Below are 19144 nucleotides of genomic sequence, written 5' to 3' on the forward strand. Positions count from 1 at the left end.
TGCTGAGGATGTCCTCTGATGACCTCTCACTTCCTGAAAATATTCAATAGTCTACAATAGTCCAAAATGATGATAAAATTAAGCATGCTTGCACTTGTTTCCCTTTCCCTGTGCTTGGCTTTGTCTCTCTATCAAGTAAGTTTTTGGAAGGCGCACAGCATTTCAGATCTCTCATAAAACTTAGCGGGTAGCTTTTAGTGTTTGTACCAAACCTCAAAGTGCTCAAGTTATTTGTGACGACTTTATGGAGTCTTTCTATCACTTTTATTTTGACAGGTCCAAAGAATCCTCCTCCTCGGTTTATGTGACCACGTGATGGCGAGGTGTCCAATGGCCTCCAAACCAGGGCTGTCCACGTGAGAAGGGAACATTTAAGCGAGAAGAGCAGACATTCAGCGGGGTGAGGGGGTAAGAGAGAGAAGGGTTTTACACGGAGCAATGACCTCAGCCAAAGAGGAGGAGGACAACATGGACAAGAAACTGGCACACATTAAACAAGAGGACTGTGAGTGGGGTGCACCAGAGGAGCCGGACATCAAGTCGGAAGATTGCGAAGGAACGGTTTCAGTTTTTAAAGAGGAGGAGTCCAAAGAGATGACCGTCGAAGTGAAAGTCGAGAATGCAGAAGACTTCTCAGTTAGTGTTAAAGTTCAAAAGCACGGGAGTGAGAATATTTTCAAGCAAGATGTTTGGGAAGAACCTCATTCCGGTTTGCAGCCCCAGTTCCCTAATACGGGACAACGGGCTATCAAACAGGACTCCGAATCAGAGTGTGAGGAGAAAATCGGTGAAGGAAACAGGAGAGAGGCAGAAGAGCAGCAGCCTTCATCCGGGAGCGTGGGAACAAGTAAGTAATGTGATTCGAATTTAAGAGAAGCAAAAACGCAAACATTTATGAAACCTTTTTTTGGCTGTGTTGGTACACGGTTGCTTCAGAATCGAGTAGAGACCAGCTGGTCAACTGCATGACTGATAACAGTAGCCGTCCTACCAAATGATAAATTGAAAACGTGTGGCTGAAAGCAAAAAGAGTGCGGCGCCGTCACTCACTCGCCAACAAAAACACGAAACCACCATTTAGCTAAGAAGCTGAAAGGTCCGTGTACTTTTTGGTATTTGAAATTTCATTTTAGAAGCAAAAACGAAAAAACGAAAATGAAAGGAATTTTTAGATTTTGATTTTTGATTAAAGAATAAAATGAGGGAAAATAAGGTATTTTGTAATTCTGTGGTAACAAATAGCAGTCCTAAACTTAAAATTACACATACTTTTCTGGATTTATTTGTGATTCAAATAACGAAAGTGTTATAGCTCAAAAACAACAAAACCAACGCATTTTCGTTGTCTGAAAATGGAGGTACTTCTTCTTCTGCGCGATTTTTGAAGACACGTGCGAACCTCCCAACGTATTCCTCACAAGACATCGATCAACAGCCTTGAAGTTACATTGCATGGCATCAGCAGAGGATGGACCGTTACGTTGTTTTTCAGAACAGTAAAAGAGTGACACTCCAGGACGAGGACACTGAGTCGCATCTTTCAGGTAAAAATACAAGCTTTGCAAACTTTGCTTCATTGATGTAGCAGCTCTTATATGAACGTTATTGTTGTTACTTTATACTGTGAAACAGCCAACATTTGGTGATTTCATTTACTAACAGTAAATCTGGCAATTTTTAGAGTGCTAGCATTTTGAATGGTTGCTCATTGACTTTTACCGGCTACTATAGCTAGTAAGCGTTTCGAGTATTAACAGTGCAAAAGTGTAACACGTTAGTAGAGCGACGTGATTTACAGAAAGTTTTCTTAACATGTTACATTTGTCAGTGAGGAACCATTCACACATTTACACACATTCAAACTGCTAGCACTATAAAAATTGCCAGACTTAGTGTTAGTAAATGAAATCACCAAATGTTGGCTGTTTCACAGTAAGTAATAACAATAATGTTCATAAAACAACTGCTACATCAATGAAGCAAAGTTTGTATTTTTCGGAAAGATGCGACTCCGTTTTCTGCAGTCATGTCCTCGTCCCAGAGTGTCACTCTTTTACTGTTCTGAAAAACAACGTGACGGTCCATCCTCTGCTGATGCCATGCAGTGTAACTTCAAGGCCGTCGGTCGATGTCTCGTGAGGAGGACGTTGGGAGGTTCGCACGTGTCGTCAAAAATCATGCAGAAGAAGAAGTTCTTACGGTTTCAGACCACGAAAATGCGTCTGTTTTGTTGTTTTTGAGCTATTACACTTTCATTATTTGAATCACAAATAAATCCAGAAAAGTGTGTGTAATTTTAACTTTATGACTGCTATTTGTTATCACAGAATTACAAAATACCTTATTTTCTCTCATTTTATTCTTTAATCAAAATCTGAAAATTCCTTTCATTTTCGTTTTTTCGTTTTTTGCTTCTAAAATGAAATTTCAAATACCAAAAAGCACCCGGACCCTGAAATTTGGCAGGACAGCAGGTGTCCACCAAGAAATAGCATTTCAAGATTTAGTGAAAAACTATTTTAAAACCAATTGAAATCTGGTGACGTTATACAAAAAAAGGATTCGTCAAAACCGTGTTTTATTTTTTAATATTTGTCGTTAATAAGGCCGTTCTGAGTTGGGACATCGTAATGTACTGCATCCCTTTTTTCAACAGTCGCACAGAGAAATGGGGAGCATGCTGGTTTGTGCCAAAGGAGGCTGTCAGTAGAAGCAGAGTGGATGGAGGAGAGTTTGGTGAAGCCGTGTTTATCAAATGAAAGGTGCTTGCTAGGTGCTGTGGCTGTGCGTGTAGTCATTTCTGTGCAGCTGATCCGGTTAGAAAAAGGTATTTAACATACACTCATCCAGCCACTTTATTAGGTACACCTCACTACTATTGAGATGGACCCCCTTTTTGCCTTCAGAACGGCCGTAATTCTTGGTGGTATCAATTCAGCAAGACCCTGTAAACATTCCTGATGGATTTTGGTCCATACCGACGTGATAGCATCACACAGTTGCTGCAGATTTGTCAGATGCACAACCATGACGGGAATCTCCCGTTTCACCACATCCCAAAGGTGGCCTATTGGATTGAGATCTGGTGACTGTGGAGGCCATTTGAGTCCAGTGAACTCATCGTCATGTTCAAGAAGCCAGTTGGAGATGATCTGGCCTTTCTTATATGGTGTGTTATCCTGCAGGAAGGAGCCATCAGAAGTGATCTTAAAGGGATGGACATGGTTAGCAACAAAACTCAGGTAGGCTGTGGCTTTTAAATGATGCGCAGCTAGTACAAAGGGGCCCAAAGTGTGCTAAGAAAATATCCCCCACGCCATCACACTACCACCAGCAGCCTGAACTGTTGATACAAGGCATGATGGATCCAAGCTTTCATGTTGTTGACCCGACCATCTGAGTGTCACCGCAGAAATTGAGGCTCATCAGACCGGACAATGTTTTTCCAATCTTCTGTTTTCCAGTTTTGGAATTGTAGCCTCAGCTGCCTGTTCTTAGCTGACAGGAGTGCAAGTACGCACATTTTGTTTCTCCTTTTCAGCACACAGTGCACAAATCACCAAACATAAGCCCAGTCCCGTGTTTATCTCTTTCTCTCTCTTCTCTGCCACCTTCACTCCTCCACTCACAAGCTCTGTCCTCCACCTCCTGACTCCGGCTCCCCAAATGGAGTGAGGTGGACCCTTTTATGTTGCACCCGGATGTGCTCCCTGACGATCTTCCTGGTGTGGTGGAAGTGCTCTGGATGCTTCCAGGCGCCACCTGCTGGCAGCTACAGGCCACAACAGAGATGAGTATCCCAGCTCCCATGGCCCTGATGCAAACCAGGGTGGCTGCCCTCTCGTGTCCCGGGGGAGGTATTGTCTCTCTCCCTTTCCTTCTGTCTTCCAGGAGTCCCGGCTTGGCAAGAGCCCCAGCTGTCCAGCACACCCGATGTGGTCTCCTGCTGCTGTAGCCCACCTGCTTCAATGTTCGACGTGTTGTGTGTTCAGAGCTGCTCTTCTGCACACCTCGCTTGTAACGAGTGCTTATTTGAGGTCTATCAGCTCAGCCCAGTCTGCCCATTCTCCTCTGACATCAACCAGGCATTTTCACCCAGAGGACTGCCACTCACTTTATATTTTCCCTTTTTCAGACCATTCTCTGTAAACTCTAGAGATGGTTGTGCATGAAAATCCAAACAGATCAGCAGTTTGTGAAATACTCAGCCCAACAACCACACCACATTCAGAGTCACTTCAATCTGCCTGCCTTTCTTCTCCATTCTGATGCTCGGTTTGAACTTCAGCAGGTGGTCTTGACGACGTCTACAGGCCGAAATGCTTGGAGTTGCTGCCATGTGATTGGCTGATTGGATATTTGCATTAACAAGAAGTGGAGCGGGTGTACCTAATAAAGTGGCCGGGGAGTTTATATTTCCCCTACCACCACCCCATCTTATCCGCAAACCTTGTGGCAAATGCCAACATTGGGACTACAGTTCCCATCATCCAGTGCTCTTCTCCTGTCAATTTGATCAGCACTCAGAAAGTTTAAATAAGAGTACCGCCAAAAGGGGCACGTCATCCAAGGCAGCGACTGCTTCCTGTGTTGTATTCCTCAACCACTTTGAGAAAACACTTTCATTACCTGGTGGGATTCCTACATTTATCTTAGAATACGTCTTTTTTTTTTTTTTCCCTCATCTTGTAATTGCATTTGCACACATTGCATTTATAAAAGACACTTTTCCCTCTTTTCTTCAGGACCCTTTTTCTGAGAAATGTTTCCAAAACATGATGTGTGTAGGAGCAATCCTCCCTTCTTTCTACTGTGGTACCTGGCCCGGACAGAGAGAGGCAGACATCGTTAGTTCACCCAACACACGTTTATTTACAATATTTACAGATAAAGTGACACACACAACCCCAAAACTCCCCCAAAGTCCAGGCCTCACAATGCCTCTCTTTCTCTGGTCCGCCTCCACTCTTCTCCTCCTGAGCTCCGTCTTTCTTCCTCCCAACTCGAGCCATCGAATGGAGGGAGGCACTCTGGGTGTCCCTGGTCTTCGTCCCCCCAGCACTTCCGGGTGTGGCAGAAGTGTTGAGGGCCAGGACTCCTCAGGCATCTGGGTGACTACGCGCCGCTATAGGGTTGACCTTCTAAGCTCTGTTCCCGTGGTCCCCAAAGCCACCTGGATGGCCACCTCCTCGTGATCTGGAGGAGGCGTAAGTCCTCCTGGGCATCCCTTCTGGGTACCAGCCACTCGCCACACTACTAAAAAAATTCCTTCTCCTTCTCCCTTCTCCTCCTCAATATATTTTGGTATTACAAAGTTACACATGAAATGTAATACGTTCAAAAGAATACACTGCTTGGCTTATCATTAGCTGATGTTATATCTGAGAATCTGCAAAGCGAGATTCGGGCAGCTGGACGGTGGTGTCTTGAGGCGGCTGGGGATCAGCCACCCATCACATAATTAAGCAGCTTCAGAGGACCCTTTAAAAAGGGTCAACCAGCCATAGTCTTGAAAGAATTCCAACTTCTGCGGCCACAGTGACCGATTGATTTAAAGGGTAGTGAGTGGGAAATTGCGGACACTCTTGAGTCTGTGAGAATGTACCGGTGCTTTCCCCGTTCCAATTTTGCCCGTGTGTTGTCCGATAGGAGGTTTTAGCTCTTTGGAAATCTGTTCTTTTCAACTGCGGCGTCTTAATTAACCTGAATTTAAATCATTATAAATTAAAGAGGCGATATCCCTCTCTTAGCGATAGGCGGTGACAAATCACATAAGAGATAAATAACTTGGCTTTGTTTAATATCGGCTTACGCTGTTACGCTGTGTATCAGACGAGAGAAACAAACAGCAGTGCTCAATCCAGGAGTGGGGGCCTGGCGTGTAGAGTATGCGGTCATCGTCGCGGCGTAGGAAGGATTTTCAGGACCGATTTGACGTAGTCTTCATCCGTCCGTCAGTTTCTCCAGGGTTTGGCAATTCTCCAAGCTTTTTATACTGCTTTCTACACGTGCAGGCTCCCCAGATGGTACATGGTTCAATTCCAAACAAGGATGGAAGATTTTGTGCTGACATCAAACAGTAGATTCAAATAGCATACTCTTCTCTTCAGGCTGACAACACATTCCTCCAGCTGTCCCTGTCTATCGTATCCTATGTTTGGCCCCACCATTCTAAATGCTGACACTTCTTGTACTAAATCTGGCTCATCTATGCATGTACACAGAAAAGGAACAAAAATCATTTAAAAGTGTTTTACAGAGACAGTGACATTAGCCTTAATATTATAACAAATGTATTATAACAAACCACCCTTTGTCACTGGAACGTGACACACACTGATAAGGCTGCCTCGTCATTGAGAGGTTTACTTGCCTCGGCAGTGACATTCATGTCTCTGGTGATTCTCCCTATGAAGTCAGTAGACAGATTAGAGATCATGGGGGTCATGAGGTCGCTGGTAAAGAATGTGTGCCGCTCCTGATTTCAGTGCAAAAGCACGAAGGTCCAAGTCTTTAGAGTCCTGGCGCCCCCTGTTTGCGAGACGTGGACGCCATCCAGTGACCTCAGATGAAGACTGGACTCCTTTGGTTTCTCTTCAGAGGATCCTTGGGTCCCGCTGGTTTGGCTTTGTGTTGCTCACGGAGTCCTGAATAAATTACATGACCTGCATTGTGAGGGAGAGTCAGTTACGGCACTACAGCCATGTTGCGTGATTACCTGAGGGTGATCATCATTGTTAAGCAACTGAGTGGTAGGACCGGGCCAAGAGGATGTCCATATAACACCTGGCTGCGGCAGATAGAGGGTCATTTCAGGCGTGTTTGCCTGAGGGGTTGCCAACCAGGATCCCGAGCTGTTTCGTCGTGCGGTGACACGCCTTACCAGTGCCTGCTCCCCAACCTGACCTGACCTGACGTCCTAGTACTGGACCCATGATAATGAAGAACTTACTTCTCTCAGCTGAACTAAAGCTTAAACTAAGCATATGCCCTAGCAGTGACAAGTCTTTAAAACTCCATTACCTTTTGTTAATAATAATTGTTTTATTAACAATACCTTTGATTTCTGTGTTTTTCTTTTAGCGATATTCATGTGAGAAATAAGCTTGAATGGGGAAAACAACTTCTTTACTGTTTTTTTATTATTTGGCAGTTGGAATTTCTCTGCTCTGCTCCCATTATGGGAATAATCCTCTTCTTGGGTCCCTTTATGGTATTGATTTTCTTCTTTGGATCCTCAGAGTAAAATGTTTAACCCATCTCCCTAAACATTTCCAAGCTGTCCTATAATACACCATCAGCTTCACACTTACTCACGGGCAGTCTCCTGCAGATGCCGCACTGTCCTCATTGTCTCTTTGTGCCCTCATAGATGTTCTTGATGATCAGTTGTTGGGACTACTTATATATCCCATAATCAGGGATTGCCTCAGCCCATCTTGAGTTCACATTCTTGGAACTGATGGAGCCTCACTTTGAAAGCCAGGCTTATTCAAGCCATATTGACTCAGCTAAGCCTTAATTTCATACAATATGTGTTACTCCTTGGAATACCCAAAGAAGTGGAACTGAGAAGTGAGGCAGAAACATCAACCAGTGTTTTGACTGCCATTTTTTTTTTTTTTTTTAAGGTTTAATTTATTCTAGAACATTTAACTAAAACCTTTTTGTCTTTGCAGATTTGCAAGCCAATGCCCTCTCCTCCACATCTTCATTTGTTCAGACTTCCCTTCGGTGCAAATTGCAACCCGAGCAGGAGAAACAGAAGATTAAGAAATCAGCAAGAGGATCAGGGAATCTGATAGCAGCACCTTTACAGTACAGATCTCTTCCTGCAAGAGAAGCCATCAATGCTGACCAACATCAAGCGCATAACACAGAGCAAGAGGCTTTGTGTGCTAGCCAGGAAGGTGGGCAAAATGTTCAAAACAAATCTTACTGTAAAGATCTCAGGGCAATTAAGTCGAGACCAAAGCCATATTGCTGTTCTACTTGTGGCAAACTTTTCCCTTTCAGAAGCCGTCTAAAGAGACACATGAGAATTCATACTGGAGAAAAACCTCATTGCTGCTCTGAATGTGGAAAGCAATTTTCTGACAGTAACGGCCTCCAGAAACATTCAAAAATCCACACTAGAGAAAAACTGTATGTCTGTACGGAATGTGGCAAACAATTCACTGTCAGCAGCTATCTTCAGAGGCACATGAGAATTCATACTGGAGAAAAACGTTATTGCTGCTCTGATTGTGGGAAACGATTTTCTGGCAGTTCCAGTCTCTCAAAACATGCAAGAATCCACACTGGAGAAAAGCCTTACGTCTGTGCTGAATGTGGGAAAAGATTCAGTAACAGTAGTGCCGTTCAGAGCCACAAAAGAGTTCATGCTGCAGAGAAGCCTTATTGCTGCTCTGTATGTGGCAAACGATTTTCTTTCAATTGTAGCCTCCAAATCCACACAAGAATCCACACTGGGGAAAAGCCGTATGGCTGTGATGAATGTGGCAAACGTTTCAGTAACAGTAGTGCTGTTCAGAGTCACAAGAGAGTTCATACTGGAGAGAAAGCTTATTGCTGCTCTGAATGTGGGAAACGATTTTCTGATAGCTGCAGTCTCCAAAGACATACAAGAATCCACACTGGAGAGAAGCCTTATGGCTGTGCTGAATGTGGAAAAAGATTCATTCAAAGTGGCCATCTTCAGAGTCACTTAAGAATTCACACAGGAGAGAAGTCATACGGCTGTGCTGAATGTGGCAAACAATTCAGTGGCAGTAGTCATCTACAAAGACACATAAGAATTCATACAAAAGGAAAACTCCATGGCTGCTCTGAATGTGGCAAAGAGTTTTATGACCGTAGCAGTCTCCAAAAACATAAACGAATTCACACTGGAGAAAAGCCATATAGCTGTGTTGAATGTGGAAAGAAATTCAGTAACAGTAGCCATCTTCAGAGCCACACACGAATCCATACTGGAGAAAAACCTCATTGCTGCCCTGAATGTGGCAAACATTTTTATGACGGTAGCAGTCTCCAAAGACACGCAAGAATCCACACTGGAGAAAAGCCCTTTAGCTGTGCTGAATGTGGCAAACGATTCTTTCAAAGTTGCCAGCTTCAGAGTCACACAAGAATTCACACAGGAGAGAAGCCTTATGGCTGTGCTGAATGTGGCAAAAGATTCTCCCACGGTAGCGCCCTTCAGAGGCATAAACAAGTTCATACTAAGGGGAAGCCACGTTGCGGTCCTGATTGAGGCAAACACTTCACCGGCAGTAGCCGTCCTCTGAATTCATACTGGAGAAAAATGTTTGAACCCGGATGAAACACAAATACTTGTGCACAAGACAATAAGACGAGGAGTACGTCAGCAGAACAAAAAGGATCCATCAACGCACAGAACTAATCCTAGGCTATAAATCAATTTGGAGATCCCTGTGCTACCCAGCAGTTTGGGAGTAATTAACTAGCCACAAAATGACCATCGTAAACCGGACAACAAAGCACAAATATTGCTGCATGTATACCAGTTAATTTACAAAAATCAGTTTATACCAAGAGTTTCCATCACAAGACATGGTATGGTGTGGTATAGTGAAATCGACTACCAATAGAAATCAGCAGTAATTGGACCACAGACTTGCCTGTTGAACAAAAAAATAACATTCAACCTCAAATTAAGAAAACCCAACACAACCTCCGTAATCGAGCTAACTTTATTTTATTTTAAGGAGGGCCGGAAAGTTCCCTAACTTGTGCACAGATAGACATATACGGAGTTTGACAATTGGTAAAAGACTGTGTGCTAGCGCTCAGACCCCCAAACTCCCCAGATTTTGTAAATGCGGGTTACGTCTTGAGTGCATTTCGTAAGTGCTAGTTACATCCTGAGCGTACGCGATGCGCTTGGCAAGTGTTTTGCGGTCATATGACTTTTAGCAGCGCTGTTGCATGGCGCTCCTGCCAAAAGTGTTTATTCCGAGCAATGCGCATGCCATACGCTCAAGATACATTTTCAGCATACACAACACGTTCTGTAAATGAATGAAGCACTTTCTGAACTTTTGCTCAAATACGTTTTGCAAAATCTTCTAATCATGTGATTATTTTTTTTAGGAGTGTTATTGTGAAGTGTCATCGGCAAGTTTATCTGAGCACGGGCACTGAGACGCAGTGGGTGGGACTTTTCTTTTTAAGCCAATGAGAATAGTTTTTCTTAACCAGCCATTTGTGAGACACGCCTCTTTCCCTAATTCCAAACACCCATAATGTTACTCCATTAGCTCAAACCTTGCCTCCAGTGCTAGGTTGCAGTGGTCCACGTAATGGTGCCAACGCTAGGCTCCCCTTCACCAAGTGGCACTACATGGGAAGCAGTCAAGCAAGGTGGAGAAAGTATCGAAATGTACCGCGGTTTTTAAAACGCTACCGATGATGCAAAACCGAAACAACCAAATGTCTTCTCTTTATGTCGGCTAAACTCTTATCACAAGAATAACACAAAGCCATCAAAAAGGTTTGGGGGGCAGCCACCCGTTTATTGTGCCCTTGCTGAAAAAGGGTTGTATTCATGTGTGAGCCCAAAACAGAACTGATTAGAGAGGGAGAATATGGTGGCTTTAAAGGCCGGGACAGGAAGTGATGTCATCAGGACCGGAAACGGACGATGCACCCGAAAATGAAATCTTATGCAATATTTAGCTATGTATTTGGTTCTCTGATAGCAATTTATATATGTTAAAAAAATAAACAAAACTACACTCTTAAAAAATAAAGGTGCCAGAGTGGCTCTTCACAGCAGTGCTATAGAGGAGCCATTTGTGTTCTCAACAGACCCTTCCAGACTGGTTCCAGAAAGAACCATTTATTTATTTAGATCTGCCACCATGAATAGTTGGAAACAAATTTGTGAAATACCAATAAATCATGATTTTTACAACGACCCTTGCTGCATACAAAACCACAGGCTAAGTGCATGTTTTCTTAATCTGTTTGAGTCCTGCTACGTAGCCTACTATATATTTAAAATTGCAGTTTGGTCTTTTTCTACATATTAGGATTTTTTTTTTTTTTTACTCACAAAGAACCATCTCCGTACGTAAAGAGCCCTACCCAGAATGAAATGGTGCTTTGTTAAGAGGAACAGCGCAACCCAATAATGAACCAGAAGATGCCGTTACAGAACCTTCATTTTTAAGGGCCTAGTTTGGCCTTCCCATAATTCTTAGTGACTTAGAGGTGTGTTTTGGGAATGTACTGTTTATAGTCGGTCACTCTTTATCCAACCCGTTATATCCTAACTGCAGGGTCAAGGGGGGTCAGCTGGAGCCAATCGCAGCCAACACAGGGCGCAAGGCAGGAAACAAACCCACCTCAGATAGTTTATATGTGGTGAGCATTTCAAATATATTCAGATCCATCTGTTATCCAACCCGTTATATCCTAACTGCAGGGTCAAGGGGGGTCTGCTGGAGCCAATCGCAGCCAGCACAGGGCACAAGGCAAGAAACAAACCCAGAGGAGGGTGCCAACCCACCACAGATACTGTTTATATCTGGTGAACATTTCAAATATATTCAGATCCATCCATCCTTTCATTATCCAACCCGCTATATGCTAACTACAGGGTCACGGGGGTCTGCTGGAGCCAATCCTAGCCAGCACAGGGAGTAAGGCGAGAAACAAATCCCCAGGCAGGGCGCCAACCCATCGCAGATACTGTTTATATGTGGTGAGCATTTCAAATATATTCAGATCCATCTGTTATCCAACCCGCTATATCCTAACACAGGGTCAAGGGGGGTCTGCTGGAGCCAATCCCAGCCAGCACAGGGCGCAAGGCAGGAAACAAACCCATAGGAGGGTGCCAACCCACCACAGATACTGTTTATATCTGCTGAACATTTCAAATATATTCAGTTGTGTTATCTAAATGCACCTAAATGAAGAGAGAGAGAGAGAGCTCTGCTGGGTTTCTTCACTTTGCTGGACTGCATTAACAAGAGCATGTGGGGCTCCTCCAGTTGGTGTTAATATCAGAGGTCCACGTTTGGAGTTCGTTTATAAAGTGGGGGGACAAGATTGTTCTTTATTAACTAAGAATTTTCTTCTACAGTTTGGTACCCCTGGGATGTTCCCTCATCTCACCGCGACCGTCTTACCTGCTGTGTCCTTGAGTTGGGCATTCTCACCGCTAGACTCGTTTGCCACGGATTACTATTACTCGCGATCGCCGGATCGTCTTTCTGGATCAGGGCCGTCTTAACAGCGTTAAAGCAATGCACCTACACAACCACTCAGCAAGTCACAACATACATCGATTAGGGAGGAGCCAAGGGGGCAACTGCCTGGTGTGCCCATGCGTTATGCCAGCCCTGTTTTCGATTGGGAGTTCTCAAGCTGCTGGACAAGCATAAAGAAGTTTGTTTTAATGGGTAAATATGTCAGATGTGTGTTATTTAAGAATCGTTTCTTCTTTTTAAGGAATCCTTTGCTGCAATCTGTTGTAATAGACAGGGGGCATAGAAAGGGTAGCCTACCACGCCTGCTGGGTATGAACAGGAGGTAACCTGACTGTGCTGAAACCTCATTTAGTTACAGCGAGACAGTTGGAAAAACACTTCCATTTTGCATAAAAAAATGAACTGCTTTAAAAATTTTCAGAATTCCGTGTTCTACCTTCGTTTGAGATGCCGTAGCTCAGATTCTTCTTTATCTTGGAGCTCTCGAAGTTCACTGTCATCCTGAGGTGCTGGACCTCGCTGTATCTGCACACTGCTGAAGTCCACTTTTACTTCGAGATTCTCATTTTCATCTTGCCGTTTTCTCTACATACTGTTTCTGTTTAGTGATGAGAGATATAAAAGGGAACGCGTTTCCATAGAGTAACATTTTAAAGGACTGCCACAATTTATTATTTTTTTTTTTGTTGTTTATGATTTTCTGAGTCATCATCATAATAAGTTCTCCAAAAATATGGTGGGAGAGAGGACAGGGACATAATAAAATTAATTAAAAACTGTATAAATCAGTAGGTAAAGAGTAGCAAATTAACATCAGCAATTGAGAGATGTGTCATCTGAGTCAACTGGGTGTTTTCTCTTGATCATCGCTGCAATAAAAGTTTATAAAGTGAAAGCGGAATTTTGAAGAAAATGGTCTCAGCAGGTTTCCACTGATTTTTAACTAGTGGTTTTAGTGGGTATCTCATTCTTGCTTTCTTTTCGGGTATTGATTCGTTTCTGTATGCAACGCGTAACTAAATGGACAACGATATCTTAACATGCAGTGAAATGAGAGACGTGGAATATGGAAATGCTTTATACGAGGAAAACCTGAAAACAGAAATTCTAAATGAGATTAAATGTGTTTAAGATGGTTTACGTGACTTGGAGAATGTCACGCAGTTTGTGAGTGGGATCTCGGCGACTGAAGCGCATTTAGAGAAGTTTTATGACAAGTGAAAATATGTGGCGCCTTTTAAATGGATAAAGCAATTGCTGAATGTGTGTGGAAAAGTGGGAATAGGTGTGTGGTTTGTTCATTCAAAATGAAACATCTTAGAAGTTGTGGTGAGCGTGTGTACAGTATATCAGATTGAGTGCTTTTTGAAAGTATATACATTCTTGATTTATATATGTAAAGTGTATATATGGAGACTGATTAATTGACTCACTTTTCTATAAGATATTTAGGAATGAGATATTGTTAAGTAAAGATCTACTCTCTAATAAAATGCTAAGGTCTATGTGTCTCGTCCCACCGAGCAATCTGATTGGTCAGTTTGGCTTTGGTGATGCAACCAATAGAAGAACTGCAAGTGTGAGGCACCCAAGGAGGAGGAAAAGCGTAAGACGTACGCCGACAGAGTCATCTTCAAAGACATGAAGCGTAAAACTAGACAGGAGGCAAGAAGGGCACCGTGAAAATCATGACAAGAGTCTGAGCAGCGGGCTTTACAGGAACGCGCCTGAGAGGTGGAGCTCCAGTGAAGAGACTTTCACACACACAACAATGGAGGAAAAGGTACACATAGAATGAGAGAGATCAGTGTTTTTAACTATTCTGTTACCTGTCATCGTCAGTTACCGTAGCTGGTGTATCTATACTAATAAAAGGCAAAGCCCTCACTCACTAACTCACTCATCACTAATTCTCCAACTTCCCGTGTAGGTCGAAGGCTGAAATTTGGCAGGTTTCATTTCGAAATTCTACACATAACGGTCATAATGGTCGATAACGGTCGACAACGTTCGCCATGTTGAACTTTCTTATTTATGGCCCCATCTTCACGAAATTTGGTAGGTGGCTTCCTGCGCTAACCAAAACCGATGTACATGCTTATTTCGATGGTATGACGCCACTGTCGGCCGCCATGTTGAATTTTCCAAACGTCACTAATTCTCCAACTTCCCATGTAGGTAGAAGGCTGAAATTTGGCGGGCTCATTCCTTACAGCTTACTTACAAAAGTTAATCAGGTTTCATTTCGAAATTCTACACATAACGGTCAACAACGTCCGCCATGTTGAACTTTCTTATTTATGGACCCATCTTCACAAAATTTGGTAGGCAGCTTCCCTGCGCTAACCGAAACCGATGTACGTACTTCTTTCAGTGGTATGACGCCACTGTCGGCCGCCATATTAAACTTTCCAACAGTCTTTGTTACTTATCGGCCCATCTTCAAGAAATTTGATACGTGGGTTCCCAATGCTCCAAATGTCTCAGGAGGGGGAAGCAGTGCAGTGTCAACACCGTATATGGTGGGGATGGTGCGCTGCTGACCTCGACTCGGGATGTTGTGGGTCGGTGGGGGGAGTACTTCGAAGACCTCCTCAATCCCACTAACATGCCTTCCAATGAGGAAGCAGAGCCTGGGGACTCTGAGGTGGGCTCTCCCATCTCTGGGACTGAAGTCACCGAGGTGGTCAAAAAACTCCTTGGTGGCAGGGCCCGGGGTGGGTGAGATACGCCCGGAGTTCCTTAAGGCTCTGGATGTTGTAGGACTGTCTTGGTTGACATGTCTCTGCAACATCGCATGGACATCGGGGACAGTGCCTCTGGATTGGCAGACCGGGGTAGTGGTCCCCCTCTTTAAAAAGGGGGACCGGAGGGTGTGTTCCAACTATAGAGGGATCACACTCCTCAGCCTCCCTGGAAAAGTCTATTTGGGGGTTCTGGAGGAGGGTTAGTGGATAGTCGAACCTTGGATTCAGGAGGAACAGTGTGGTTTTCGTCCTGGTCGTGGAACAGTGGACCAGCTCTTCACCCTTAGCAGAGTTCTGGAGGGTGCATGGGAGTTTGCCCAACCGGTCTACATGTGTTTTGTGGACTTGGAAAAGGCATTCGACCGTGTCCCTCGGGTAATCCTGTGTGGGTGCTCGGGAGTATGGGGTACCAGACCCCCTGATAAGAGCTGTTCGGTCTCTGTACAACTGGTGTCAGAGCTTGGTCCGCATTGCCGGCAGTAAGTCGAGCCCGTTTCCAGTGAGAGTTGGACTCCGCCAGGGCTGCCCTTTGTCACCGATTCTGTTCATAACTTTTATGGACAGAATTTCTAAGCGCAACCAGGGTGTTGAAGGGGTCCAGTTTGGTGGACTCAGGATTGGGTCACTGCTTTTTGCAGATGATGTTGTCCTGTTTGCTTCATCAGGCTGTGGTCTTCAGCTCTCTCTGGATCAGTTCGCAGCTGAGTGTGAAGCGGCTGGGATGAGAATCGGCACCTCAAATCCGAGAGCATGGTCCTCAGCCGGAAAAGGTGGAGTGCCCTCTCAGGGTTGGGAGAGATCCTGCCCCAAGTGGAGGAGTTCAAGTATCTCGGGGTCTTGTTCACGACTGAGGGATGAATGGAGCGTGAGATCGACAGACAGATCGGTGCGGCGTCCACAGTGATGCAGGCTCTGCATCGGTCTGTCGTGGTGAAAAGGAGCTGAGCCGTAAGGCAAAGCTCTCAATTTACCAGTCGATCTACGCTCCTACCCTCACCTATGGTCATGAGTTATGGGTAGTGACCGAAAGAACGAGATCGCGAATACAAGCGGCTGAAATGAGTTTCCTCCGCAGGGTGTCTGGGCTTTCCCTTAAAGATAGGGTGAGAAGCTCAGTCATCTGTGAGGGGCTCAAAGTAGAGCCGCTGCTCCTCCGTATCGAGAGGAGTCAGATGAGGTGGCTCGGGCATCTGATCAGGATGCCTCCTGGGCGCCTCCCTGGTGAGGTGTTCCGGGCACGTCCAACCGGGAGGAGGCCCCGGGGAAGACCCAGGACACGATGGAGAGACTATGTCTCCCAGCTGGCCTGGGAATGCCTTGGGATTCTCCCGGAAGAGCTGGAAGAAGTGGCCGGGGAGAGGGAAGTCTGGGCCTCTCTGCTTAAGCTGCTGCCCCTGCGACCCGACCTCGGATAAGCGGAAGAGAATGGATGGATGGATGGGTTCCCAACGCTAACTGAATCCTACTTACGTACATATATACGTCCATAGCCTGCAGTTCGGTCACCGTGTGAGGTGGCGTTGGGTCCCCCATCCCAACGCCTCCCACGTTGTTGGCTGCCTGCCTATATAAGGCCGTCCGTCACTCCGGTCTCTACATTCCCTTCCTTGCTTCGCCACGGGATTCACGTCTCCCTGCTGATAACTACAGCATTTTTAGTTAATCCACGGCTTCTCCGCTGTTTTATTGTTCATTTATTACGATTATAGTTATTGTGTAGGTATTTTAGACTTACTTTACATTGTTCAGGTACCCATTTCCTTTATCATTCCAACCATACCCCATTAACATGTCTATCGAGGTGATCACCATCGATCACAGAACTGTCACTTACCGAGTGGTGTCCATGCCCAGAGATGGCACCTACCTTTTCCATTCTCTTTGTTACATATTGCGGCCATATCAGGCTCACTCTTGATATCCGGAGGAACATTGTGTCTTATGTATTGAATGACTAGGACAGGTTCAAGGTGTGGACTGATGACGGTACAGGAGATAATTATACTACACAGGAGGACTAGAAGAGTGAAATGCTTAAGCGCTTCACCTATGAATCTGCATGTGAGTTGATGGCTGCCGCTGAATTGTTCAGTTGTCGCTTTCAAGTGTACCGAAATGGCCAAATATTTTACACCTTTGGACAACCGCCAATGTCTCTTAAACATCTTAGACTCACAGGTGACGATTTCAGTAGTGGACACTTTGATGTTTATGAATGTTTAAACTCTCAAAAGCTGGATGTGAAGTTATCGATGAAACTGGTTGTATACTTACAACGCTTGACAGATGCCGAATGTCTCTTCAACACAACAAGTCCTACAAATACTGTCGTCATTGAAACAAACCATGAAACTCAAACCGATTATGACAGCAGCAATCCAAGCTGTGAGATTTGAGACAAGATTACTGTTCACATGGCCAACTGTACGTTGCATGCTCAAGAGTAAGCTCAGCGCACAGCTTGGTCATATTACAACCGGAGGGCCGAACTGACAATGTTGGATACAAAGAGATTGTTAACAAATAATTATTGGTATATTTTCACTCAGTTTGAAAAGGTTTAATTTTCTTCTTAATAAAAATTTTAAGGCAGTACTTCACCACTGCAAAGCACGGGTATTTTGCTAGTGTGTATATATATATATATATATCTACAGTACAGGCCAAAAGTTTGGACACACCTCCTCATTCAATGTGTTTTCATGACCATTTATATTGGTAGATTCTCACTGAAGGCATCAAAACTATGAATGAACACATGTGGAGTTATGGACTTAACAAAAAAAGGTGAAATAACTGAAAACATGTTTTATATTCGAGTTTCTTCAAAATAGCCACCCTTTGCTCTGATTACTGCTTTGCACACTCTTGGCATTCTCTCGATGAGCTTCAACAGGTAGTCACCTGAAATGGTTTTCCAACAGTCTTGAAGGAGTTCCCAGAGGTGTTTAGCACTTGGTGGCCCCTTTGCCTTCACTCTGCGGTCCAGCTCAGCCCAAACCATCTCGGTTGGGTTCAGGTCCGGTGACTGTGGAGGCCAGGTTATCTGCCACAGCACTCCATCACTCTCCTTCTTGGTCAAATAGCCCTTACACAGCCTGGAGGTGTGTTTGGGGTCATTGTCCTGTTGAAAAATAAATGATCGTCCAACTAACCTGACTTCTGCACAACACAACTGCTGCTCCCAACCCCATTGATAAAGCAAGAAATTCCACTAAATAACCCTGATAAGGCACACCAGTGACGTGAAAACCATTTCAGGTGACTACCAGTTGAAGCTCATCGAGAGAATGGCAAGAGTGTGCAAAGCAGTAATCTATGGCAAGCCAAATTAACATTTAGAGATATCTCAAAATGAATTTTGGATATCTTAAAATGTAATTTACTTTTAAGATATCTGAAACTCGCTTTCAGATATCTCAAAATAATTGTGTCTGCATTTCAAGATATCTAAAATGAATTTTCAGATATCTTAAATTGACCTTTCATGCATTTTAAGATATCTTAAATGCATTTCAAGATATCTCAAAATCATTTCCTGTAAAATTGCCTATTATTTCAATGGGACTACTTGTTTATTATAAGATATCTGGAAATGTATTTGAGATATCTTAAATTGTATTGTAGATATCTTAAAATGCTATTGAGATATCTTGAAATAATTGAGTGTCCTTTTAAAGATATCTTAAAATGCATTTTAGATATCTTGAAATACAATTTGAGATATCTTGAAATACATTGTTAGATATCTGAAATGGAGCAGAGACCCATTTTAAGATATCATGAAATTAATTTTAGATATCTAAAATGTATTTCAGATATCTGAAAAAATGAATTTCAAGATATCTTAAATGCTTTTTAAGATATCTAAATTATATTTCGAGATATCTCAAAATAACTTCCTTCTCATTTTAAGATATCCCAAATTCATTTTGAGATATCTGAAATGCATTTTCAGATATCTTAAAATAACTTCCTGCACATTTCAAGATATCTCAAATACATTTCAAGATATCTTAAAATGACTTCCTGCACATTTCAAGATATCTCAAATACATTTCAAGATATCTTAAAATGACTTCCTGCACATTTCAAGATATCTCAAATACATTTTCAAAAACTTCCTGTTAAGGTTCACTGCCTGTTCAGATTCCC

The 19144-nt window shown here is 43.6% G+C and overlaps 1 protein-coding gene across 1 annotated transcript; it reads left to right on the plus strand.

Moving 5' to 3' along the window:
* The first annotated feature begins 403 nt into the window (after positions 1 to 403).
* LOC120528127 (gastrula zinc finger protein XlCGF26.1-like) lies at positions 404 to 13722 on the plus strand. Its single transcript, XM_039752173.1, has 2 exons — positions 404 to 847; positions 7680 to 13722. The coding sequence occupies exons 1-2, from the start codon at positions 439 to 441 to the stop codon at positions 9254 to 9256; spliced, it is 1986 nt and encodes a 661-aa protein (XP_039608107.1). The 5' UTR covers positions 404 to 438; the 3' UTR covers positions 9257 to 13722.
* The last annotated feature ends 5422 nt before the right edge of the window (positions 13723 to 19144 follow it).

Source organism: Polypterus senegalus, chromosome 4, assembly GCF_016835505.1.
Source record: "Polypterus senegalus isolate Bchr_013 chromosome 4, ASM1683550v1, whole genome shotgun sequence".
NCBI lineage: Eukaryota > Metazoa > Chordata > Cladistia > Polypteriformes > Polypteridae > Polypterus > Polypterus senegalus.